Source organism: Vitis vinifera, chromosome 18 (genome assembly GCF_030704535.1).
Source record: "Vitis vinifera cultivar Pinot Noir 40024 chromosome 18, ASM3070453v1".
Lineage (NCBI taxonomy): Eukaryota > Viridiplantae > Streptophyta > Magnoliopsida > Vitales > Vitaceae > Vitis > Vitis vinifera.
Genome location: NC_081822.1, coordinates 12123668 through 12151282, shown reverse-complemented (window position 1 = coordinate 12151282; position 27615 = coordinate 12123668). Strand labels below are relative to the sequence as shown.

Below are 27615 nucleotides of genomic sequence, written 5' to 3'. Positions count from 1 at the left end.
TTATACGGGTTTCTGTGGGCTTGAACCTCTCGTCATGCTCCTAACGTACAATTCAATGAACTTTTGCACTCTTTCAACAAATATCATATTTAAGAACAATATAAAATCTTGTCTAAAATTTTATATACAAAAAAAAATTTTATCAATAAAAATATTATTGTTATCTGCAACATAAAAATTATCAATTCATCTTTTATGTTTTTATTTTTTATTTCCCAAACGCACTCTAAATATATTTAAAAAAAATTATCTTGTTTTAGGAATAAATTCTAAAAAAAAATATTTTTAATCTAAAATCTAACAAACACTTTTTTTTTCTATCCGTTTTGTAGGAATAAATTAAAAATATTTTTAATTTATCTTAAAATAAAGTAAAGATTCGAAATTTGAAGCCTTTCTCAAATTTCTTTATAATAGGGAGTTTGATGTGGAGGTTCTCGATCTTTTTCTATTGGTATATCTGTTTGGGGTTACTCTTCATATATGTTCTATGACTATGTTTGGTAAATCTCGTGTACATATCAATTGATTTTACTATCCTTTTATAATAATTCATAATTTATTAAATAAATAAATAAATACTTATTAAATATTTTAAAGATAATATTTGATTTAAAATACACATAAACTCATAATTTATTTTTTTGAGTGAATAAATAAACAACGCTAATAATATTTAATAGTTGTTTTATTTGATTCTGATTTCATTAAAATCTAAAAGTGAAAGTACTTTTGCTATTGTTGGAAAGCAAACTTAATTTTATAAAGTTTCTAAAATTTTAAATTTGTTTTAATTTCTAAAATTTAATTAAAATAATTTTATTTTGAGTGATTGATTTGATTTCTATATTTAAGTAGTTGAATCTTTTAAATTTTTTTATAGTTATTAGAAGTTTTAATTTCAATATGAATTTGAGTATTCTCTCATAGTTCGAATAAGATTGGTGAAAGACAATATTTAAAAAAAAAAATTCACAATATTTTTTTTTATTAATTCTTTTTGTGTTTTCACGCCTATTAAAGCGGGTGAAGTTTATTAGGGCAACCTTATTTTTAGCTTGTCCAAAGATACTTGAACAGTTCAAATTTATTTATCCTCAACCTTATTTAGGCTTTTAGCCCAAGATTCAAGATTATATGGGCTTTAGCCCAAACAAGTTGCCATTGGGCTTGGAAACTCTGCTTTGCTGGCGCTCTGTCACCAGAACTCTGCTTTTAGCCCAATATTTAAAAACAGTATTGTAGACTTCAAAATTTATCTCAATTTTTATTTTTACATTAATTTTAAGTTCAATTTTATCCTTAGATTTTAAATCTCAATTAAATATGATGTTTTTGACTGACTCACTATTTAATTATTAGTTTTTATATTTTATTTATTACTATTATTATTTTTACTATTATTATTATGTTTATTTTTATTTTTATTTTTATATTATATTATATTTTTATTTATTTTCTTTTTCTTCATTATTTTTTTCACTTCTCTCTCCTCGCTCCTCTCTATCCCCTACCCATCCTCACCTACCCCCATCACCGCACGTCCAAGACCCATTTCTACTCTTCATCATTTATTTCCATTTTTTTATTTGATCTCCCCCATTCCTCTCTTCATTTTTCTCTTTTTTTGCTACTCTCTTGTCACCCACTTGTGCTATTTTTTTTGTTTTTGCATGGACCTATTTTACAATCTTGTTGATTGAGTACGAATTTATGATACGTGGAGCACGAAATTTTATGGAAAGAAGTGAGACTTGAAAAGCTGTAGGAAGACATTAAGCTTGTTATAAGTTTGTTTGAGTACATATTTTATTTCTCACTCTTATTTGGTTTTATTTCTGTAAATATTTATCTGTGTATATTTACTTATTATGTACAAAATTGAATATCGAGCAAATCATAAATTTTGTTTAAATGAGGGGAATGATTCAATAAACATGTTTAATAAAATAATAATTTTAAAATATTTTGAAAAATGCATTTAGAAAAATCCAAAAGAATTGTTTTTAATAGAATTTGAAAAAATTGTTTTTAATAAAATTGTCCAAAAAAAAATGTTTTTAAATAAATTCTTTTTCATTAAGTAAAATAGGATTAAAAGAAATTTTTAGAAATAAGAGATTGATTTTTTTTATTTTTAATTAAAATTTTTTTTGCAAATAAAGTTATTTTTTAAATAATTTGTACAGATTACTTTTCTTAAATAAAAACAAATTGAAATACTTTTATAAATAAAATTGTAAAAATTCATTACTTTCCAGCAAGTAAAAATAATTTTTGTACCAAATTGAAATTTTGTAATAAATTCTTTTGATACAATAAGTGTAAATAACTTTTTTTTTGAAAATTGAGAAAATAAATTGATTTTTTTTTGTAAATAAATAAATTGAAATCATTAATTCAAAATTCATTTTTAATAAAATCCTTTGAAAATTATTTTTTTAATATCTTTTTATAGTTCAATAAATCATTTTGCATAATTCTCTTATCATTTATTTTGTATATTTTTGTAATTAGACTTCATCATTATTTTTGTATATTGATTTTCACTATGACTTGTACATACTCATTTGTTTGATTATTTTTCTTGGCATCCATAATTAATTAATTAATTGTCACAATTTCCTTAATTTGATTAGTAGAGAGCATATGTATACGGGCTTAGAGGGGTACTAAGACTCACCACCATACCTTCCCAAATAAGTAACCTGACCCAGATTCTGTTTTTGCAGACATGTCTTTTCCAAATAAAGAGTCATATAGGTTTTCTTTTTTATTTTGTTTTCCCTTAAAAAAACAAATTAAAATAAGTGGCGATTCCAAGTTTTTTCTAAAAATCAATTTTTACCAAAAAAAATAAAAAAAAATGAGTTTCATCATCGAGTGGGAACGCATCAAGCAAAATACGGGGTACTCGTGGACTCTGCCGAAAAAGTATAAAATCCTATTTAAAAACTTAAATAGAAAAAATAATTTTCTCAATGAAGAAACATTATACTTATTTGCAATATGAAAATCATTAGATCATTTTTTGTGTTTTAATTTTTTTTAGAGTAAAAATAACAGACAAATCCCTCAAATATATTTTTAAAATCTTTTTGTTTTTTAAATAAATTAAAATAATATTTTTAATCATCATTTTGAAAACATTTTTTTATTAAAAAAAACATAAATTTGAAATTTCCTATCATTCTTATTTATCAAAACTTTACTCAAATTTTTTTTATAAGGAGTTCAATCCGACAGCAGATGTGGGTTATAACTATTAAGTACCATGTTGCTCCATGCTTCCCACTTTTTGGATGGTAAATCAGTTTGAGATTTGTACTCTTCATTTAAAATGCTGCAAGATGCTTATAGAATTGCCTTAATTTGATATTGTTTAAAAGCCCGTTTGGTAATAATCTTAAGAATTAATTTTTATCTTTCTATCACTTGAAAATTTTTATTTTTCAAGTATTAAAGATGTAAAAACGCTTCCTTAAAGTTACCATCAAATGAATTCTAAAAAATATATTTAAGAGTGATTTTAGAAAATGTTTTTAACATTTTTAATACTTAAATGATAAAAAATTTTAAGTATTAAAAATATTAAAAATATTCTCTAAAATAATTGTTAAACGGAATATAAGTGTTTTTAATAAAAATATTTTTAAATGAATAACTTTTTGTAGATTTCAAAATTTATTCTAATTTTATTTTTATATTAATTTTGAATTCAATTTTAAATGAGGAATACATGTTATTTTTTTACCGACTTCAATCGTTTTTATTATTTTATATATTATTTTATTTTATTAATATTACTTTTATTTTATTATTATTATTATTTATTTTTCTTTTCTCTTTCCTCTCTCATCCCACTCCCCAACCACCCCACTAACTTCTTCTCTCCTCCCATACCGCTCAACACCTGCCATCATCTCATCTCTCATATTTTTTATTTTTTATTTTTTTCCTTTTTCCTCTCGTCTTCCTATTTTTTTTCCTCCCATCCTCCACTTTTCTTTTGTGAGCATTTCCCAAGACGGGCGGCCCCCACCCCCATGAGCTGTTTTCCCCACATTTTCTCCATTCTGAGTTTTACCCCCAAGAGCCTTCTCTCTCCCCCAACGGCGCACCGGCCACACACCCGTCATCTTCTCCCTTCCCTTTCTTTTCCTCTCCATTTTCTTCTTCATGGGGCTTCTTCCAGGACGGCGGCAGTGGCGACTCCCCATCCCCAACTCTTCATTTTTTTTTATTATTTATTTTATTTATTTTTCATTTTTTCTCCCTCTTCCCTCAACTTCCACACAGACCGTCGGGGAACCCCTCCCAGATTTTTCCTTTCCCATTTTTTTTTCTGGGTTTTTGCTCCCTCCGAACACCCACTGCCACACCCCCCCTCATTTTTCCTTCCTTCCATTTTTTTTTCTTTTTCATTTCTTTTTATTTCCCGTTAAACCCATCTCCATATCCACAGCCGTTCAGTCATCACCGGCGAGCTGCCATCGCCGACGTCATTTTCGGCAATCGAGGATTTCCTCCCCTTCCACCCTTTTTTTTCGACAGTCGGTTATTAACTTATTATTATTATTATTACTACTATTTTTTTTTCTTTATTTTTTATTTAATTTTAATAATAATTGTTGATGAAATTGGATTTGTTTATTTATGTTTATCTGTGAGTCTTATATTTGAGCCTTATTAATTAGTATGAGATTGATGTTAATTTGTTGTTGGTAAATTAATATGAAATTTTGGTTAATTTATTATTAGAAAATTAATATGAAATTTGAAATTTGATGAATTTATTATTGATGAATTTATTTGAAATTTGTTAATTTGGGTTAAATTAGTTGATAATTTATATGGTTATACCCATTTAAATTATTTAATTTGGATATGATGTAATATGGTAGTATATTTTGGACGTAGGTTTGAATATTAAATTGGATTGATTTTGATTGTGGATTTAGGTTTACATGTTAAATTGGGCTTGAATGATGATATATTAAATTTAGGTCTAATGAGATTTATTTTAATTTATCATGTTTTAGGTTTGATTAATTGAGTTTATATTTCGACTATTAATTAGAAAACTTTAGGTTAGGATCTAAGATATGTGAGATATTTTTATTGGGTTATATTTGTTAATTTGGACCCATTTTTAATTACTAAAATTTGTTGGATTAATTTGAAATTTGAATATTTGTTTAGGATTTTGTAGGATATTTACATTTGCGTTTTTTTTGTTTTTGCATAGATCCGTTCTGCAATCTTGTTAGCTGAGTATGAATTGAAGGCACGTGGAGCTTATTGTAAGTTTATTTTAGTACATATTTTATTTTCCTTTTTTATTTGGTTTTATTTTTATTAGTTCTTGTAAATATTTTTTCGTATATATTTATTGAGTGTGTACAGAATCAAACATCGAACAAACTAGAAATTTTGTTTAAATGAGAGGAAGAATTCAGTAAATGTGTTTTGATAAAACAATAATTTTAAAATGTTATTTTTAATAAAAAAATATTTTTTATTTAAAAAATGCAGAAAAATGCATTTAGAAAAATCTAAAAAGTTGTTTTTAATAGAATTTGAAAAATTATTTTTAATAACATCGTCCAAAAATTTATTTGTTTAATAAAAATTATCCAAAAATTGTTTTGTAAATAAAGTGATCCCAAAAATTAATTTTTAATAAAATTGTTCAAAAATAATTTTTTTAAATTAATTCTTTTTCCTTAATTAAAATGGGATTAAAGACGTTTTTTTAGAAATAGAGGATTTAAATCTTTGTTTTTCTTTTTAATTAAAATTTCTTTTGCAAATAAAGTTATGTCATTTTAAATAATTTGTAAAAATCACTTTTTTTTTAAATGAAAATGAATCTAAATGTTTTTGTAAGTAAAATTGTAAAAATTTATTATTTTCTAGTAAAAGCAAGTAAAAATAATTTTTATACCCAAATTGAAATTTTGTAATAAATTCTTTTGATATAATAAGTGTGAATAATTTTTTTGAAAATTGAATACAAATGAAATTGAGAAAATAAATTGAAACTTCTTTTTTTTATAAATAAATAAATTAAAATCATTAATTCAAAATCATTCTTTATAAAATCATTTGAAATTTCTTGAAAACTATTTTTTTAATTTTATTTTTTTTAGTTCAATAAATCATTTTGCATAATTTCTCTTCATTTATTTTGTATATTCTTATAATTAGATTTGATCATTATTTTTTTTGTATATTAATTTTCACCATGATTTGTTCATTGATTATTTTTCTTGTTATCCATAATTAATTAATTAATTATCACAATTTCCTCAATTCGTTTAGTAAAAGTCGTATATATGCATACTTAGAGGGATTTTACGGCTCACCATCGTACCTTTCTAATAAGTAACCTGATTCTCGAATCCGATTTCAGTTTTTCACATACCTGTTTTTTTCCTTTATGAGTCACACTTAAAGTTTTTCTTTTTTATTTTGTTTTTCCCTTAAAAAATAAAACAAAAATAAGTGGCGATTTTAAATCTTTTTCTAAAAATAAAATTTTCATCAAATAAAACAAAAAGCGAATTTCGCCATCAAGTGGGAACACATCGAGCAAAATACGGGGTTCACACCTACCTAAATGTTTTTTCGTAAAACATTACAAGTAATTTTTTTAATATTAAAAGTAATTTTTCACATTTTTAGAAATGTTGTTGAGATTTCAGTCCACACCTATTTTTTCTTCAAAAAACACTTGTATTGCCACCTTAATTGTCCGCTCACTCGCAATGGCTCATGGGCAAAGGATTGAATTCGTCCCGAAGCTTCCTCTGGTGATCGGAGATTTGGCCACGAGCATCGAGGTGCTAGCGACACCAAGTCTACTTGTTAAAAATATTTTTTAAAAAACACTATCAAGAGGATTCTAAAGGTAATTTGGTTGTCTTGATATTGTTTCATATTTGAATTTAAATTTTTTGTCATCTTTTTTAAAATTTTTATGTTGTCTGTGTTAAAACGTACTAAAATATAATTAGGAGAAGTAATGTGTGGTTTTGCACTTTGAGGAGGAAAGATATGTTCCATCATCATGATTAGGACCTCTTTGTCCACATATCATAATTCATATGCTTCGAAGAAAATATCGGTTTATGATTCGATCTCTAGAACATCGGACATTATATATATATATATATATATATATATATATATATATATATATATATATATATATATATATATTAAATTGAGTTTTTAAAAAAGTTAATATAGATATGATATAATAATGTTAAATAAGAAAAAATATATGTTAAAATTAATATTACAAAATTGGTATAATTTTGATTTAGAGTGTGTTTGATAGTGATTCTATAAAACGTTTTTAGTCTTTTTAACACTTTAATAATAAAATTTTTAAAGTGTTAAAAATATTAAAAGCGTTTTATAAAATCACTATCAAACATACTCTTATTCTACAATTAATTATAAAGCTTAGTATTAAGAATAAATTATTTAAAAAAATTTATGTCTTATAGTTAAAATTTTTTATCGTATATCTGCAAAGGAGTAGAATCAGTAACCCTATATTACAGATATTTTGATGAAAATATTCGAAGTATAGTATTAGATATTTTGTTCCGTGATAATGTGCGGTTTTCCAAAACTGCACAACTGCAAGCTGAGAATTTTTGTTGCCAGATGAGAAGACCGTTAGCGATGTTATTAACTTGGTTCTCAATTTTTTGAGGTGTTTTCTGATCTTGAAACTGGGCTAGACAAATCCTCCACTATAAGTCTTCAAATGATAAAAATATGATTTCATCCTACAAAAATGATCCCATTTTTTAAACCACGAAAGAATGGCTTTTTTTTTTTTTTTTTTCCTTTTTTAACAAAAATATTTCCCAAAAAATATGATTTAAAAAAAAAACTCTTTTCTATCCGAAAAAAAAATGTAAGAAGTGTTTTGAAGTTTACAAAATAGTGTTTTTATTTTTAAGAACAAAAGCCTGTATATTAGATTAAAATAGCATGAGAGTTTGTTGTGGAATGGAATATATTTTTGTTGGAATTTGTATTGATATTTTACTTAAATTCATACCATGAGAGAGTTTGTTGTAGAATGAAATATATTTTTGTTAGAATTTGTATTGACTTTTATCTTTTTATTTATACTAATATTGTGTACTTAATTTATATAATTTTTATATAATATAATGATAAATATAGAAAAATAAAATTGCATTTAAAAAACACTTTGTTTAAATAGTTTATTATTAAATATAGTGTTGTTTGAATGTTATTAATATATTATTAAAATTTATTAATGAAATCCATTAGTTAACTTTTATGTAAATGTCATTGTGAAATAAATAATATATTAAAAAGTTTTTTATTTCTTAGTATTATTAATTTTGAAGCTTGACAATATCATTAATAATATATAAATCAAAATTTGAAACAACTATGGAGAAATACTTTAATAGAAAATCAGAATTCGAATCGTCAACTACTTTAAAAAGAAATAATAAAGATTTGAAACAAAGTTAGATTGAAATCAACTTAGAGGATCTTTTTGCGGACCCTAGGTTGATTTTGGATTATAATCCTAATGTTTGAGATAAAGTTCGAAGAGCATACTTGCAAAAGGGTCCATGTTAGCATCAAAAATATAATTTCCCCTTTAAGATTTGGTGAAACATCACAACGATTCAATCCTGCTTAGTTTACTAAATTTCCTAATTGATTGAAGTATAGCATAGCAAAAGATACTGACATTTTGTTTATGTTACTATCTTTTCAAACCAAATATTGGAGAACTAGCAGACAATGATTCAATTGTTAGTGAAGGGTTCTCAAATTGGAAGAAGAAATAAAAGTTCGATATTTATGTTGTAGTCCTCTTTAATGCTTATAATCAAGCTTGGAGCAAATGTGAAGCCTTCTTAAACCAAAGGCAACATATTGAAACAATTTCCTCCTAACAATCAAACCAAGTTCGAAGTGAATATTGAATTCATTTAAATGCATTTATCGATTGTGTTTGATTTCTTTTTAGACAAGGGATTACATTTCATGGTCATGATGAATATGAAGATTCTAGTAACCAATGAAACCTTTCTTGAACTTTTTAGATTTCTTGTTGATCACAATGAGGATTATTTATTTTGAAAAATGGTCATGAAAAAAGATATTGTTAGAGCTACTGCAATTGAAACCATAAATGTTATTATCATATATCTTGAAAATGCTTTTTTCTTTATTTTAGTTGATGAATCTCATGACCTCTTAGGAAATGAGCAAATGGTTATCGTACTTGAGTGTGTATGGAAGGTATCGCATGTTGGGAAATTATTAAAGTGGGCCCACATGTGTTTTTTATTAATTGTAAATTATTAGCTTTCATTTTCATTTAGCCCATTAAAATGACTAGATAAGTTTTTATTTATTTATTGGACTAACATCTCATTAAGTGTGGGCTTTAATGTGTATAGACCACTTGATTTTATTTTATTTTTATGATGGATTAAAAATAAAATAAAATAATATAATATAATATAAATACGTTGAGGTCCTCGATCTAAATAATCAAAGATTTTACTCATATTCCATCATTGAGTGAAATATGATTTGTTTTTCTTTGGAGAAGAAAAGTTTAAACATGAAAGACTAACAAACCCCATTCCATTGTATCATAATGGATTCATGTACGCTTCCGATTTACTTTTCTTGATGATTTAACATGATCTAAATTTTGAGGTTGAAACATATGATCTAGATTTTGGGTTATAACATGATTTTGTTGTAGTTGAGCTATTAATATGAGATCTTGAATAGATTATAACATGAGATTTGGTGTTTAAGTATTCCTACAAGTAGTTTGGGTAATCCCTACAAGTGGTAGCATAGACACATCATGTTGAATCATTGAGAAATAAATTTCTCAATTCTTTTCATAGATTTTTCTATTCATTAAGACATATATGTTTGTGGTTGTTTTTGGATCCAATTAACGGTTTATGAATGTTAATTTTTTGTTTTCATAGATTTATATATATTTGTTTTTGCATTCCGGAAATTTTTTGTTTTATATATATATATATTCGTTTGTTAGGGTTTTGTTTTTTCTGACGGAAGCAGAGAGCAACATGAATGATTTAGTGTCAGAATACCAGCAATACCAGGTTGCAACTGCCGAGGATGAGGGTATGAGGAGGGCGCTGAAGAGAATTGTGAGGCCTAAAAGCCTTAAGCCTAAATAAGGTTTTGTGAGATGAGCACCTAAGCTTGCCCATTTGTCTGCTACTGCTACTGCTACTACTATATGTGGCCATTTTGCTTTCAGCTTGTTTGTATCATCATCTGGTTTGAATCTTTTGTGGGTTGTGTTCTATTCAGGCATCTGAATAAGGATTTCTCATTTTTACAACAATTGGGGTGTACAAGGGATGAGGTGGACCATTCTCTGTTATATTTGGGATCTCACTTTGCTGGTATGTCATTGGGTTTTTAGTCGCAACCAGATGGAAATTGAAGGAAAAGTAGCTGTTTAATCTCACCACATTTTCTATGCAATCATCAGTTTTCCACATCCATGTTTAAATGATACGATATGGATGTCTATTTAAGTAAAAAGCAGTCAATTCCTCAAACAACTTGGATTGTGCCCTTCTTATTTATAGCTTTCGCGAGCTTGTTTGGTGAGGGACTCACTTGGCTAAGTCCATGGAATATGAGAAAACAGAGGGATCCCTTTTTCATATTCCATCCTCAAAAGTCAACACTCATTGCCACTCTTCATTCACCGCTATGCTCAACTACTGGATCGAAAGTGGCCAACCCTATGGCTCCATGTGTTCACAGATGAAATAGCAGAGCAACACCAAAATTAATAATTGAATGGTAAAAGAAGTTTACAATTGTTGCATTGCGACAGTCACTGTACATTCAAGAATTGATTTGTATCCTGCTTATTACTAAATTTGTTGAAGAGATGAAATATAACAACAAAGGTATATCTATTGTATCAGAGATTGAATCCATCATAAAAATTCCGGGAAAATAAAACTTCCATTGAAGAGATGAACCAATTTTGAACCGCTAACCAAAAGAGAGGATAGAGGGACTTGAACCGCCTTTGGGTTTCTTCACTTTGTAAATTTGAAGCCTCTTCTTCCTGGCCTGAGCAGCTGCAGCCCTATTCAGTTGTGTGGTATCAGCGTTCAGAGCAATACTGAGGTTGAGATCCAACGACGCAACTAGTTCCGGTCCAAGAGTCTCCTCCGGGGAGACGTTGAGATCAGGTATAACAGGTGGGCCCATAGGGTTGGACACCAAAGCACTGGCTGGGGCAGATTCGTGAAGGAGGAGTGGCAGTGGCTGTTGATGATGGTCTTGCTCTCTGCTCTCCACTCTGGCTTCGGCTATTGCCGTATCAAGATTCAACTGTAATCACCAAAATAAAATTCAAATTAGTTTAGACCCCACTTCAGAAAAGTTCAACAGGAGGAGAAAAAAAAACCTTAAAAAAAGTAGAAGAAAAAAAGAGTTTGAAGAAGGTTTATTTCAAAGTACCTGTTGTTTTTTTGCCTTTAATTCTGATTTGAGAGCTTTCAACTGCTTGTAGAACCGCTCGACATTCTCAATTTCCTGATTTAATTTTAAGCAAATATTAGAAACAATTTAAAGATAATGCCCTTTTTGGAAAAAAAAAATTCAAGAAAAAAACAAACCCTCAGATTAACAAACTCACCGTCATTAGCGACTCCTTCTGATGAGTCAAATCCTCAACCATCTTCAACAAATTTTCCTTCTTCTGGACAACAAGAAAAGTAGTCACAAAGATGTCAGATTTTTTTTTTTTTTTTATCTCTACTAAATCTAAAAATCAAAAGGGCCACCTATTCTCTCACTCGGGCATCAAGAAGCCTTTTCTGAAGTTGCCCTCCAGACGAGAGAATCCCTAAAAAGGCCCTATTTTCCTCTGCCACTCTCAATCCTCGCAGGTACTAATCTAATCATGTTATTATTTTTATTTTATTTTTGCAACCCCCGTTTGATTCCCAAGAAAATCCATCCCCCATTCGATTTCCTGGAAAATTCATCCTTTCCGAGAAAATCCATGCAAAACCCCCAAGGAAAACCAAAAAAATTGCTTTTTTTTTTTGCTCCCTGTGTTTTCTGGATCTGTTCTAGGGGCCTCTTTGCTTTTGTACCATTGGATTTAAATTTCACGAACCCTAAATCCACGATTTTTGAGCCAGGCTGAAAAACACAACCTTTGCCTGCAAATCATGATAAGATTACCAAATAACATCTTATGTTTTTTTTTAAAAAAAATGGACAGATTTTGTATCCTGTGCGCGGGCTGGACTGGTAGGAGATATCGGGAAATTCCCCGAAAAATCGGTAAAAATACCGATAAATTCGGTGATATTTTCGAAAATTACCGAAATTTCCGTCGACCGATAATCGGTGACGAATATTGTGTGAAGCCGGCCGATAAGCGGTATTTCGGATAAATATCGCCGAAATTTTTCGACATTTCAATCCTTGAATACAGGAACAGGACATGGGTACTTAATAAGACATAGTATTTCAAATATCAAGAACTGAAAACAAAAATCGGAAAATAAAAAAACGGAAACCACACAGTAAACGAATGATTTCGAAATCAGAAATATTTGTGAAAGATACCTTTTTAGATGAAACACTCTTCTTAGAGCGCTTAGACTTGCCATCAGTTTCGCTGGGGGAGAAGGAGAGAGGCGTGGCAGGGCTGGAAGGTTCGACCTTCGCTTGAGGATCATCATCGTCACAAGTCGGACCCACACAAGTCCCGGGAAGATGAGGCGACGACGATGAAGGAACAGAAGGCGGATATAACTCAGGATCAATGGCAGATCTTCTCTTCCTAACGCCCCAAGGGACTAAAAGACGATTGCGATTCTCAGCTTGGAAGATTATGAGGGGAATTTGGATCAGGATTTCAGAAACCTCCAATTCATTATCATCAAAGAAGCTCTCGAGAGAGTCGCAAGGACTGCAACTCTTTCTCTTCATTGTGGCTTCAAGGATGCACAGATTGTGACTCAAAATCAACAAGAAACGATGAAGTCTGGACTGAAGAAGTAAAAAAGGGGAATGGATGAGAGAGAGAGAGAGAGAGAGAGAGCGGGAGCGCGAGAGAGAGAGAAAAGCGGAAGCAGAAGGTGAAATGGAATGTCTCAGTTTTTAAGATTAAGCGTCATTCAAAACACGCAGGAACAGCTGGAAAAACTGAAAAAGTGATTATATCTATTTTCTAAAAGATTTGCGAATATAATTTGTTTTATTTATTTATTATTTTTTGGAAGATTTGGTTTGGAGGGTATTTGAAGTTGATTATGTTTGAGAAATAGAAATAGAATTAGAGACAATCTAGGAATGTTAAGAGGATGAAGTCTCCTACTCAATTTCCTCTACTAAATTTTTGTTTATATATATATTTTCAGAAATTTTAATCACTAATTTTTCAGCTTTAAAAATAGCATCCTCTCCTTAAAGTCTAATAGCAATCAAAATTCACATGACATACTTTCTTACTTTTACTTTTAAAAGAAAATAAATAATAATGCATTTTATTATGGAACAAAAACTCATTAAAAAGTTTGTAATTTTTAAGTTATGTTTAGTTCCAAAGAAAAGAAAATATTTTTAAAAGATTTTTTCATGTTTGATTATTATAAAAAAAAATTCAAATAAAATTAAATATAATTAAAATTAGTTAAAATTTTATATATTTTTAAATTATTTAATTTTTATAATGATAAGTTAAAACAATTAAAATAAGTTTGAAATAACAAATAAAAATAATTTAACACTTTAATTTTATCTTTTATTTTTTTTCCTTATATTTTCCCTCCAATTTTTCTAGAATCAAACATAACTTTAAATTGTTTCATAAAAGTACAAAAATTTTAAAAAATTTACTTTCTTTGGATTTTATAATATTAATATAATTTTTAAAAACTATAAAATAAGTACTTATTTTTACATAAAAGATTAAAACTACAACTTGAATAAATTGAATTTAGATGAAACCTAAAAATTATGATTAAAGCACTTTAAAATACTTTGTTGGTAAAAAATATATAATAAATGTGTACATATAATAAAAGACTTAACTCATTTATGTGTTAAAAAAATTAAATTTTATTTATTTTTAAATTCATTTTAAATGAAATATTATCATTATTATTTTTTATTCGATGGCTATTTCTTAATCATTATGTATTTCAAAGGTGAATATAAATACTTAAAAATGAGTATAAATTATTTATTTCAAAACTTTTAGTATACTTCTTATAAATTTACCACATTTATCATTATGTTTTTTATTTTAATTATATAATTTATTATAAATAATGAGTTATTTATATGTAGATTTATGATTAAACAAAATTTAGCTTTATCCTAGCTCCCAAATAAATAATGAAATCTATTTAGGATATGGTGGATTCTTGAAAAATGCTAAGAAAAGAAAAAAGAAAAAAATATTAAGAAAATTTATTCTATTTTATTTAAATAATTTGAAAAATGAGATAGAAAAAAAAAAAAAAATAAGGTATTATAAATGTTTTTAAATATTTTCCTGAAAAAATAAAGTTTTTAAAAAATGTATTTATTTAAAATTTAACGTTATTTCTTTCAATGCTTTTTTGGCTTTCTAATTCCTGCTCTTAGAAACGTTTTTAGTAACTAAATCTAATATATATTATTTAAAATGTATTATAATGATTGCAATTTTGCAACGGTAAGAAGACTACTTTCAAGATTTCGCTCCCAGCTGGCGCTCGCTCTCTACCTCTCTTTTTCCGTCGTCCATCCCCGTGTTCATTCTTCAGTTGAGAGGTTGCTGACATCCTTCTACTGATTCCTCACATAATCTTCGAATTTGAGTCTCGTCTTCCATTGACTTGGGGCTTTAGGAGGAAGAGATCGGCCATTGATCCAAGCTTGTCTTTGGCTCCTACATGTGCGAATGTTTCCAGTCCTACCATGCCGCTCTCCTTCTTCCCCAGCGAATCGGATGAGAAATGTAAGCGCACAAAGGTTTCATATAAAAAGGTATAGTTCATAAGTCCTCTGGTTTTTTGATAGTTCACTTTTTTCTATTTCTGATTTTCATTTTTGTCGTTCTATATATTTGAAATTTGATGTCTTATTTTTTTTTATGAATTATTGAAAAAAAAAAGAAAAAGAATATGACATTTTTGGGATTTCTTGTTTCTGCAGAAGAAGGAAGATTTGTTGAAGACGGTTCGACTCATCAGAGAGAGTTGCTAAAATCGGTGAGTTTGTGGATTCGTCTTTTTCGTGAATTATTTTTTTTTTCAAAATAGGTATGATCATCAAATCGTTTCTAATATTTCCTTAAAATCCAATCAGGAAATCGAGAATGGGAAGGTGTTGTGCAGCACGTTGAAAGCTCTCAACTCAAAATTGAAGGAAAGAAAACAACAGGTAATTTTTTCTAGTTTTTTTATTTTTTATTTTTATTTTTATTTTTCCTTCTGGAACTTTTGGGAATTGGGATTTGAACAAATATAAAGAAGAAATAGTTATAAAATTAATTGATCATATCTGGAAAGGTATAGTATTAGATATTTTGTTCCGTGATAATGTGCGGTTTTCCAAAACTGCACAACTGCAAGCTGAGAATTTTTGTTGCCAGATGAGAAGACCGTTAGCGATGGTTCTCAATTTTTTGAGGTGTTTTCTGATCTTGTTCCTAGACAAATCCTCCAAAGTCTCCAAATGATAAAAATATGATTTCATCCCACAAAAATGATCCCATTTTTTAAACCACGAAAGAATGGCTTCTTTTTTCCCCTTTTTTTAACAAAAATATGATCTAAAAAAAACATCCTAGTTTTTCAATAAATTTTTAAAAAACTCTTTTCCATCAGAAAAAAAATTTAAGAAGTGTTTTGGAGTTCACAAAATAGTTTTTTATTTTTACAAACAAAAGGATGTTTTAAAAAACTCGGAAATGGTTCCAAACAATCATTTTAATTATTAAATCTCGTTTGATTTTAAAATTTTATATAAAGGATGATATTACACACACATATATCTATATATATATATATATATATATATATATATATATATAGAACCCTCTTATAAAAACCCAAAGTTTAATGAATAAACAAAATATTTATTAAATACTTTTAAACTAATATTTCATTACATACATGACCTCATACTTTATTTATATTAATATTGTTATGTTTATAATATTCATGCTCTATTAATATTATGGGTCTCAATATAAGATCTTTAGTATTCAATAAAAATAAATAAAATAAAATAAAATAAATTGCTATTCAAACATTCAATCAAAAGAAGTTTACTTGCATAATGTTTTATCATCAATCAAGGTCATTTGTGAGTCTAAACGTTCTTTTTCTCTTTGAAAACTTTTTCTTCTTCTCGTTTCATAATAGCATCAACTATTTGTTATCAAATCAAAGTTAAACGTTTTAAATTATTCCTTGTTTGTCCTGTTTTTCCTTACTCGTGTAATTTTATACCTTGTTCGTGTCTTTTTTGCTTATCTATTTCATTTTTTTCACGTCTGAAAAGTTGAGTTGTTTTTTCAATATAAATATCTCTAATTTTGAAGATATCTAGTTTCCCCCAATTAGGATTCTCAACTTCAATCAAACCTTGGACATCTTTTCGCCTTACCTTACAAGATTCTTCTTCAAATTCTTCCCTAAAGTATTTTTCTACTTCAATTTCTTATTGATTGAAAGTATTAGGATGAACAAAGATACTAGCCACAATCTCCTCATCAATGGAGAATTGACACATACAAGTGGATTTGTCATTCGACTTTCCTTTTCCCTTTCCCTTGCCCATCAAACAAAATCGGCTCTACTATCTTCAATCTTGAAAAATAACTAATTTTTATTTTTTTAACACTTCTCTTTTTTCTTTCTTTTTTTTTCGCCCAACCTCTAACGTTTTATTTAACCTTTGTAGTATTTGATTCTAACTCCAAAACCCCAAGTTGGAGTAGGATTAAAGTTTGTTTTTCACAAGCTTAAAAGTTTGAGAAAATGAAAATTGAAATCCTAAATGGATTATGACTAGTTTACTCCTCACAAACTAAAGATTCATAACTAAAGATCCATAAATCCAAGGACTCTTGCTATTGTTTGAAAGGAAACTCAATTTCACAAAGCTTCTAAAATCTAAATTTTATTTGATTTAATTTCTAAAATTTAATTAAAATATTTTTTATTTTGAGTGATTAACTTAATTTTTATATTTAAGTAGTTGACTCTTATTAAACTTTTATGGTTATTAGAAGTTTTAATTTTAGAATGAATGTGAGAGTATTCAAAGGGTGAAATACGACATTTTTTGTTCACAATTATATATATATATATTTTGGTAATTTTTTGTGTGTTGTCAATCCTATCCTTCCGTGGAGCCCCTTTCAAATTTATCAACTTAAGTCAACCTTTATGTAGGCTTTTAGCCCAAGATTATACGGGCTTCACTGGGCTTGGACTCTCTGCCTTTCTTCTTGATTCCATCATGTTCCTAACGTACAATTCAATGCACTTCTGCACTCTTTTAGCAAATATCATATTTAAAAACAGTATAAAATCTTGTTTAAAAATTTATATACGAAAAATAATTTTCTCAATGAAAACATTATTGTTATCTGCAACATAAAAATTATCAATTCATTTTTTGTGTTTTTTTAGACCAAAAATACGTGAAAACACTCTAAATATATTTTAAAAAATTATCTCGTTTTCAGAATAAATTCTAAAAAAATATATATTTTTAATCTAAAATTTGACAACCATTTTTTTTTTATTCTTTTTATATTAGCATTTTTATTTTATCTTAAAATAAAGTAAAGATTCAAAACTCAAAGCCTTTCTCAAATTTATTTACAATAGGGAGTTTGATGTGGAGGTCCTTGAGCTTCTTCTATTGGTATATTTGTTTGGGGTTATCCTTCCTATATGTTCTATGATTATGTTTGGTAAATCTCTTGTACATATCAATTGATTTTAGTGTCCTCTTATATGATTATGTTTGAATATTCAATCGCATGTAGGAGGCGTTGTATGCTATTGGAATGATATGTTTTGCTACCTATTAACATCTTTTGCAACCTTCAACATTCTTTTATCTTTTTTTGGACTTTGATAATTTTTTTTTTTCTTGTTTTTTGGTAACATCAGATCTTTATTGTCAAATCAAAGCTAAATATTTCAAGTCCATCCTTACAGCCTTTAGGGTGTGATATCGAATGTCATAAAAGGTTTGACCTACCCTCATAAAATATCAATTGGTTTTCAAATGAGATGGTCAAAACCTGATCCATTTGTTTTCTCAATATCAATATCTCTAATTTTCAAAAATTTTAAAGCATTCCAAATTCATCCTTACAACCTTTAGGGTGTGATGTCGAATGTTATAAAAGATTTGACCTACCCTCATAAAACATCAATTGATTTTCAAATGAGACTATTAAAACATGATCCAATTGTTTTCTTAATATCAATATCTCTAACTTTCAAAATCTTTAACTTCCCCTAATTAGGATTCTCAATCTCAATTAGACCATGAATTCTTTTACACCTTACTTCAACTTCATAAAGTTATTCTTCGGATTCTTCTCCAAAATGTTCCACCTTCGTTGCAATTTCTTTTTGTTTAAAAAGTACCAAGGCGAGCACTATCAGGAATCTCCTCATTAGTGGAGAATTGAAACATACCATAATATTGTAAAACCAAAACATCTTTATAATCTCCAATCCTCCCACCTTAATTTTATATTTGCGAAATTAAAAAAGATTTAAAGAGAAAAGGGGAGAAAAAAAAAATCTAAGACTTCTTATTATAAACTCTCACTCCAATAGGTGTAACACAAAATAAAGTATAATAGACCTAATGTAAGGAAATAAGAAAGGAAAAATGAAAATTAATAAATAACGCTAACAATATTTAATAGTTGTTTTATTTTATTATGATTCCATTAAAATCTAAAAGTGAAAGTACTTTTGCTATTGTTGGAAAGCAAACTTAATTTTATAAAGTTTCTAAATATTTAAATTTGATTTAATTTATAAAATTTAGTTAAAATAATTTTATTTTGAGTGTTTGATTTGACTTCTATATTTAAGTAGTTGAATCTTTTAAAATTTTTATAGTTGTTAGAAGTTTTAATTTCAATATGAATTTGAGTATTATCTCATAGTTCGAATAAGGCTGGGGAAAGACAATAATTTTTTTAGTTTTGTTTTTGTGTTTTCAGTCCTATTAAAGCGGGTGAAATTTATTAGGGCAACCTTATTTTTAGCTTGTCCAAAGAAACTTGAACAGTTCAAATTATATATATATTAAATTGAGTTTTTAAAAGAGTTAATATAGATATGATATAATAATGTTAAATAAGAAAAAAATATAATTTAATATTATTCAGCTTGATTATCAGTTTTTGAGGTGTTTTTTGACATTTAGACTGGGCTAAGAATGCCATGTTGGTAGGTAAATCTACTACAAGTCCATTATATATCAGATATATTTTATTAAAATGATAAAAATATGGTTTCATTTTACAAAAATGACCCCATTTTTAAAACCACCATGGCTTTTTTTTTTTTTTTTTTACAAATTTACTTCCCAATGAGTTCTTATTACTATTTCACATCAAAACACTTTTATAAAACAATAGGTGGTGTGACAGTAATTTTAAGAAGTGTTTTTGGTCTTATAAAGTATTTTTTAAAAAATTAAATGTTTAACAAAATTTAAGCATTTTTCGCCTCAAAAGTATTTTTGAAAAAAAATTAGGTATTCAACAAAATTTAAGAAGTACTTTTAAAAATTTACAAAATTATTTGTAATGTTTTTTAGATAAACATTTGATAAGTGATTATTTTAAAAACACTTACATGTAAAACATAATTATTAAAAGCAATTTGAATATAATTATTGTAACATGCTTTTCAAATCCATTCAACAATAATTTAAAAAAATGTTTTTAGTCTAAAAAATGGTATATTTAGCAAATTTGAGCAAATCATCAATTTTTATTTTTTATTTAAAAAAAAACACACACATAACGTAACCTAATATTCAATTCACCTTTTAAAACGTTAAAAAACACCCAAGCGCTCGATTATATATCAATAAAAAAAGAGAGAAAATCAATGAAAAGTAAAGGAAATCAAAGAAACTCCACTTGAATTTTTTAAAATCTTAAAAATCACTTATTGCTTTGAAAATGATTGAAAAATCACTTAAGTGTTTCTAAAAAAACACTTTTACCAAATTATTTTAAATAAAAATATTATCAAATACATTTATAATCCATTTGAGTTTATATTTACAATTTCAATAACATAAAAACCAATTTTTGAAAATGGGGATACTTTAGCCATTTCACGCAATTATTTCTATATGTGATTGATAAAAAAAGTTACAATGTAAAGTTATTGCAAAATATAAAAAAACTAGAAATGTAAAAAAAAATGAATTACAATAAAAATGATGTTGCTTTTTTATTATTTAATGTTGTAGGTTACGTTTGGTTTTGAAAAAATATTAAAAAAAATTATTATCTCATATTTAAAAAATATATAAAAAAAATTAAATACAATCAAGATTATTAAAAAAAAAGGTGTAGATATTTTATTATTTAATCTTTATATAAAAGAGTTAGAATAAATAAATTAAATTTAAAATAATTTATAAGAATTATTTAATAACTTTAATTTTTTATTTTTCCCTTCAAAATTTTTCTTTCCATTGCACTCTTTATCAAATTTTTCATGAATCAAACACAACCCTGAGTAAAAACTTTGTCAAGAATTGGACTAATCATCTAGTAGATGTGAGGTAGGATTGACAGCTAAATCGCACTTCTTTTCTAGAAGTTTTTCCAAGTGCTTAACTGTAATTTGATTTGTGGAGCTGGATGAGCTCATGAGTCATGATTCATGTTATATATATGTAACTCTATAACTCCCTTTTGGAGAGAGCTCACATTCAATTAACCTTCATTGCATTTTTCCTCGCTGCTATTCCCAGTGCTTGGAGGTATTTTGGGACATCGATTAACACATCTTTGATAAATCAATTTAATATTTGAGATACCATAGGCAGAAGTTTCCAACCCAATCATGACATTGGGCTGAGTTGTCCCAGATGCAGATAGAGGGAGACCATGTCAATGGGCATCATGGCTTTGCAGTGGTGGGTCAACCGGCCCATACTCAGTTGCTGTGAACTTCCCTACTAAACATGATCGAATGATTATGATTCACTAACTGGTCTTCAAAGTATCAACTCCACAAATAGACAGTCAAGCCAGAGATTTTCCACCAAATAATTTGGGTATGGCCTATGTGCAACTCTGTCACTACGAGACAGTATAGGTAGTGGTCCTTCATGAGATGTTATAATCTTGGGTAAAGACAACATTCTCCTGATTTTGAAGAGATTTTGTTGAGGTATTCGAATGTGAAAGGCTTGACAACTTCTCATGTCAATTTTGGTCCATTTTCTTATTGCTCCGGCTGTAATTCACCAATTATACATACCCATGAATCATGACCGGCAATCATGGAGAAGCTTGTAGCCAGAAGAGAAGCCACCATTGGGTGGAAATAATACTTTTATAAATGAAATTGGGTGAGAAAGATATGTTTTACCTCAACATCAAGCCAAGAATAAATCCAAGGAGCATATTGCTTTCCTTTTGACTCTTTCGGGATTCTAGTATTACAAACTCCTTAGCCAATTAACTTGGATAAATTTCTTAAAACAAAATTAGTTAACCTGTCTTGGTTAAGAGCGATGGCTAATCATCATCAACCTGTCAACGCGTGCTCCATACTACTTATCGAATCTCAGTTATCACCAAAATCAAGTGAAATTAGTTGGCTGACAAGAGGAAGTTTCTTATGAAATTTCCCACTATTATTTATATGACATACAACATTTTCAGTGATCTCGGTTTGGGATTACGTAAGATAAAATAAGAATTACGAAGCCTCCGAGGTTTTAAATAATCTGTCCTCTCAAGTGTTTTTGTTTATTGTAATCACAGAATTACCATATATTAATCAGTTCCCCCAAAGCCCAAGCACACCAAACAATGAGAAGCAATCAATGCGCATATGCTCCTGCATGTGTAAAATCGATTATCATCTGTGGTTGATATTTAAAATTTTCTTCTTCCTATGCCTGGGCCGGCGTGGCCGGGGTCAACTCAAACACAACCCCTCTTCACTCTTCTCTGATTTCTCCCCCACGTGCCTCACCGGCTTCAAAACTCAAACCACGCTTAATTAAGAAAAAGAAGACTGTGAGTCAGTCTGTGACTAATGAGTATTTACAGTAAAATAGGAAAAAGAAAAAAGAAACAAGTGAAAGAGCCATTATATCTGATTCTTTCTCTTAAGACCCAAATAGAAGAGCGTTGCAGAGAGAGTGCGTAGTGAAGATGACAGGTCAATGACTGTTGTGTTTGCTACTTCCAGTTAAAGTTGGTGTAGCTTTCTTTCTCTCTGACTGCCAGCTTTCTATGTGGATGGGACGTTAAATATGCTGCTTCAAGTTCTTCGTTAACCATCATTATTAACACCAAGTTTCCTGAATTCGCTCTAACTTTTATTTATAATCATTAATTTCGCTTTTAACCACTTTGTTAAATGATTTTGGCATATGAACATGCAGTTGAACTGTAAGGATTTGCTAGCGTGTGAGACAGTATCCAAAGGATTTTATGCAAACAAGACAAAGGGAGGTCAGCAAACTGATCTGACCGTTGGATTAGTTATGTGTACAGAAGTTTTTCAATCAATCAAGAGCTTTGTAGATCACTACAAAGCAAGGAAGAATGGCCCTGGGATTGAATACGAACAAATCCTCCAGATTCGAGTAAATCCCGGAGTAGCCGGCTACTGAGTCGTAGGAGCCAGCCGAGGCGCCATCCTCATCCGGCGCATCGTCCGCCATGCGCTTCACCCTTCCGGCGATCACGCGGCACACCAACATGGCCCTGCGACCGTCCGTACACGGTAGGCAGTCGTGGGCCCGACCGCTGCTGTCAGTGGTGCGCACACCTTTTGCCTCACCTGCCTTGCCTTGGAATCCGTGCCTGATGATGGTGCATACTCCGCAGCCCGGTACGGAGCCGCATAGGCTGGAGGAGCCACGTGAGCCGAGAGCGCAGGTTAAGGTGGTGCAATGGAACCGCAGCAGCTCGTTTCCGTCCGCGGCACAGCGCGGGTTTTTCTTGGTGTTATTGTTCGCACGGACCTTCACCGCGTCTCGGCATTCCTCGAACCGTTGGATGGTCCTCTGGGTGTTGTGGACTTTTAGTATCCGTTCGATCTTGCAGATTGGATTGTCTTTCTTCAACCAGCTCGATTTAAAGATGATCTCCACGATGTTCCGACCCGAATCCTCCGGACCCAGCTCCGAAACTGTACCATTATCAGGACTTCAATTTATGAAATTGCCCTTACAAAAATCTAATACAAAATTTGTGTGGGTGGTGAAAATTTTGTTCCCATAAACGGCAGGTCACGGATCACCTAAAAGTAATTAAAAGCATGACGAATCATTGTACGACACGTCACGTTATCAGGACTTCGTTCTGTTGGTTGTCCGGCGACAGCTGTATTTGGATATTAAACGGTCTACGTGGCTAACCGCTATTGGCGGCACTAGCGCCGGTATCGCGAAAGGAAATGGGAAAAAATGATGCTATTATTACTAGCTAGTAGCCTTACGAAATTCACGGAACGGCGACCCACGTCGAAACGACGTCGTTACCCACGTGGAAACACATGCCTATGGGCTATACCGTGTACCATTGAGAGAGAAGTTTTGCTTTTATGGAAAAGCAAAAGAAAAAAAAAAAAACAGTGTTCAAAGATTGCCTGAGCAAAAAACTCACGAGACCCTTTACCCAGAGAAATATGACCTTATCAATTAAGGAGAAAAGAAAAAGAAAAAGGGAAATGAGTAGCTACAGTACCGGCATGGCGAACTGCTTGATGAAGCTCTAAGCTTTCAGTCTTTGGAAAAACCTCTCCACACTCAGAGCAAGCACATATAGTTGTTCTTGGAGATGGGTACCTGTTTTTACTCGGTTTAATTAATAAAGTCTTCTTCATGTTTTATTAACTCAATTCAGAAAAAAAAAAGGGGGCAAAATTAAAACGAAAAGATGAAACAAAAAGCGTAAGACCACTCACCTGTTTGGATCAACTATCATGTGACACTCATAACACCCAGAAAGCTTCCTAAATTGCATGCCTCTGGAAGAGGACGTGTAGGTAGCACTAGCGTTGGATCTCACTGAACTTGATAGAGACCGAGTCGACGACGTCGACCCACTCACAGTTTTCCTACTCAGAAGCCCAGTCTCCTGACCCACCGAGCTACTTTCCGGTGAGTTGTCAGCTCTGTGAACCACCCTAGTGTTGCCGTGAACAACGTCTCTGAAACTGCATATGGAACCGCAAGAAGACCCCAACTTGGAGTACCCACCTGGGTTCTTAGAGGGATCGTGAACTTGCGACCCTTCGATCTGCTTACAGGTGAGTAGGTTCTTGATTTGGTTCCAAGATGATGGCTGCTTTTGCTGCTTTCGCTTCCGCTTTGAAGGCTGTTGCTTTTTGGTATTGGTCTCTGATGCTTCTGGTAAGAAAGTGAGGAGAGCCATGAAAAGTAATCCCAGGAGATAGAAGAAGAGAAGTGTTGCTGAGCTACCTCTCTCTTTCATGAGAAAGAGAGAAGATGCCACTCCAAACTTTGGTCCAGAGGTGCCCTTCAACCTTCAATGCGGAGGAATCCGAGATTGGTAATATGGAGGGAAGGAGGCAAAGCGGGTGATGATGTCTGGTGTGGTGGGTCTGTCTCTGTGCCTTTCTTTATACCTCCATATTTATTTATTTAGATAGACCGAGTGGAGTGAGTCGTGACTCGTGTAGTTGGCTTACGCAATATATTTGCTATATTTTATCCAAAGCGCAACTTGATGGCTGACTTTTGCATTGACTTGGTCAAGGTAGAAGAAGCTGGTTCATGGAATGAGAAATTAGGACCACTGGTGCACTAGTGGAGCTTGCATGGTCCGGTGATGTGTTTGGCCAGCTATCCCCCAGTTTGTATCTTGGCTTGGTTGTAGACTTGTAGTTATTCTCTTTATGCCTTTTATCTGTTTCCCAGATTCTAATTTGGACATCTTTTTGTGTAATAAAAAACTTATACATCACTTTACTACAAATGTTTCATCTGATCTCGCTAGTCTCATCATTGTCCATGTAAACACTCAACCCGCAGGTCCATTACTTACAGCATAAGTAGGGTAGCTTCCCTCAATTATTAAAATCATTAACATAGTAGAGTTTCTTAATGTTATTTTCCATCATTTCGTAAGGGCATTTGTTTGGACATACAGACACATGATGATAATTCTCAGATTCCAAACAAGGGGAAAAGGAAAAAGGGCAAGGGCCAAAGAAGCATCATATAAAACAAAGAGAATGAACGGTGAATGATGGATGGTAGTGTGGTAAGTCGTTGTTTTCAATGTTTGTGCTATCCATTTGGGCAAGCACTTGACAAGCTGCTCCTAATTTGTCCACCATTTCCCCCATGTGGCCAAACAGCCAGCTCTCTACCAGCCCTGCCCATTCTTTTATTAAATTAAATTTTATAGCAGAGCTTGTTCTACAAAATTAAAGATGACCACCCATCCAATAATTAAATTATATGGAACAAGATTCCCTCAATTGTAATGTAAATCATTTCTCTAACCCGATAATGTGTCTGTGGATACCCTATCCTCTCCCTTCTGTATGTGACGAATGAGTATGAACAAATGTGGAGAAAGCAGAGGTCAGAAAGCATCATTTTATAGAGTAGCTGGAAGTCGGATATGGGTTTGGCCAACCCTACACAAAAATAAAAGAAGGTCAATCGCTGTTCCCTTGTCCTTCTCATTTCTGTGGACAACATTAATCAGTGCTCACTCTCACATCCATCACACAAATTAATGCTAAACAAATCCTCAATGATGCCAAACGAAGGGAACCAAAGATAAGACGTTGCCAGCGCCAATACAAATCAAACCCCGTTCCATTATTCGTTCCTAAACCTAATCCCAAACCTATCTCTGTCTCAGGCTTCATACCCTGGCAGATAACTTGGAAGTAGGATATTTAATTTGGCCACTAACTTCATGACCACGAAATCATAATCGTGGGAAAATATCCCCACGTGTGGACCCATTAGTTCTGGGTTTATTTTTCTGGTTGTTGAGGGTGAATATCCGTTTGGATTCTGCTTTTTGACGCAATCAAATTAAACCTTGAATAACTGCTTGTGTGGACAGGCATGCGGGCTCAGACGATGATTCAAATTTTAATAACCTTGGTTTACGATTTCAAAATCAACGATCATCATGTTTGAGCCATGATTGGTTTCAGATAGAAAGGCATTGCAACGCTTAATGGAGGCGGATAAACATGTATTCTATAAATTAATGAACGTTAATGCCTTTTGATTACGCTTACGCGAGAAGAATACAGCTTTAACGATTCTGTCTTTTCTTTTCCACTCAAATTGTGATCATTCCTTCCCATAATAAAATCAACTTCAAATTATGATCTTTCCTTCTCATTAATTAACCGTCCATTGTGGGATCCATTTTTGAGGTTTCTCCTAATAAAATATATATGATTGTTTTGGTCATGGTTTTAAAAATTAGACCAGATTAGTCTATTACCGTTTTAGTTTGGTTAAGTACTTTGAATCGTCTAAGTTTTGAATTAGTTTTGAACTATTAGAACTAACAATCAAATCGGTCAATTGAATCAATTGGTTCTCCCTAAACCAAATGGTTCAAAAGCTATTTTTTTTCCTCATCAAAGTGACATCCTTTTGATGCATTTGGCATCGAAATGACATCATTTTAGTTTAGTATAAAGCCCCTAATTCTCCTAGCAACAATCCTAATCTTTTGTTTGATTGAAGGCAAAATATGTGTTTTAATGACATATATTTGAAATTATTTATACACCATAAAACACTCAAATCATCTGACTTGATCAAAATTATTGTTAAAACCTTCGCCATGGGTTTGACTTGTATTTTAGAACATTATCTCAGGTTTAAGGAAAGAAAAATGTGCAAGTTGAACCACTTTAGATTTTGAAAGATTAAGAAAGAGTTTCAATAATGAAATAGGCGAGTCAAGACTTATGGACTATAAGGAAAGACAAACGAACATGGATAATGAGGCATGAAACAAATTCATTAAGTTGTATGGAAATTTAGAACTCAAAATCTGATGGTAACATATACTCTGATTTTGAAACAAAATTTAGAGTATTTTCTGAAGACCATTTTAGGCAAGCCATATATCGTTTCGAAACTCTAGAAGTTAGGAATTCAACGCTTTAAACAGTGTGCAAATCAGAGGTAAAAAAAAAGGTTATGACCATTTGAAAATAATTGTATAAAGTTGAAGGACAATTTCAAAATGATTTCGAAATTCAACTTATGAATTCAAAATCTTATTCGAAATGACCTTAA

At 30.3% G+C, this 27615-nt stretch overlaps 2 protein-coding genes and 2 long non-coding RNA genes across 4 annotated transcripts; 2 read left to right on the top strand and 2 right to left on the bottom strand.

Moving 5' to 3' along the window:
- Nucleotides 1-3946: 3946 nt before the first annotated feature.
- On the top strand, nt 3947-11277 carry LOC104882572 (uncharacterized). Its single transcript, XR_009465072.1, has 2 exons — nt 3947-5303; nt 10097-11277. It is a non-coding gene; the product is annotated as an uncharacterized LOC104882572 (long non-coding RNA).
- LOC104882573 (uncharacterized) lies at nt 10852-13278 on the bottom strand. Its single transcript, XM_010666500.3, has 4 exons — nt 12679-13278; nt 11735-11797; nt 11557-11631; nt 10852-11427 (listed from the first exon to the last, which is right to left on the bottom strand). The coding sequence occupies exons 1-4, from the start codon at nt 13042-13044 to the stop codon at nt 11083-11085; spliced, it is 849 nt and encodes a 282-aa protein (XP_010664802.1). The 5' UTR covers nt 13045-13278; the 3' UTR covers nt 10852-11082.
- A 1513-nt stretch (nt 13279-14791) lies between these two features.
- Nucleotides 14792-15535, top strand: LOC104882574 (uncharacterized). Its single transcript, XR_788325.3, has 3 exons — nt 14792-15090; nt 15259-15314; nt 15412-15535. It is a non-coding gene; the product is annotated as an uncharacterized LOC104882574 (long non-coding RNA).
- A 7231-nt stretch (nt 15536-22766) lies between these two features.
- On the bottom strand, nt 22767-24959 carry LOC100250572 (uncharacterized). The gene is made up of 3 exons (XM_002276258.4): nt 24270-24959; nt 24050-24150; nt 22767-23492 (listed from the first exon to the last, which is right to left on the bottom strand). The coding sequence occupies exons 1-3, from the start codon at nt 24797-24799 to the stop codon at nt 22864-22866; spliced, it is 1260 nt and encodes a 419-aa protein (XP_002276294.1). The 5' UTR covers nt 24800-24959; the 3' UTR covers nt 22767-22863.
- Between the last annotated feature and the right edge of the window lie 2656 nt (nt 24960-27615).

Coding starts and splice junctions, on each gene's coding strand:
- LOC104882573 (XM_010666500.3), bottom strand. CDS start 13,044: ATGAAGAGAAAGAGTTGCAGTCCTTGCGACTCTCTCGAGAGCTTCTTT. Junction 11,798..12,678: donor AGAGTGTTTCATCTAAAAAG/GTATCTTTCACA, acceptor CTTGTTGTCCAG/AAGAAGGAAAATTTGTTGAA. Junction 11,428..11,556: donor TAAAGGCAAAAAAACAACAG/GTACTTTGAAAT, acceptor TGGTGATTACAG/TTGAATCTTGATACGGCAAT.
- LOC100250572 (XM_002276258.4), bottom strand. CDS start 24,799: ATGAAAGAGAGAGGTAGCTCAGCAACACTTCTCTTCTTCTATCTCCTG. Junction 24,151..24,269: donor ATGATAGTTGATCCAAACAG/GTGAGTGGTCTT, acceptor GAGTAAAAACAG/GTACCCATCTCCAAGAACAA. Junction 23,493..24,049: donor TCAAGCAGTTCGCCATGCCG/GTACTGTAGCTA, acceptor ATAATGGTACAG/TTTCGGAGCTGGGTCCGGAG.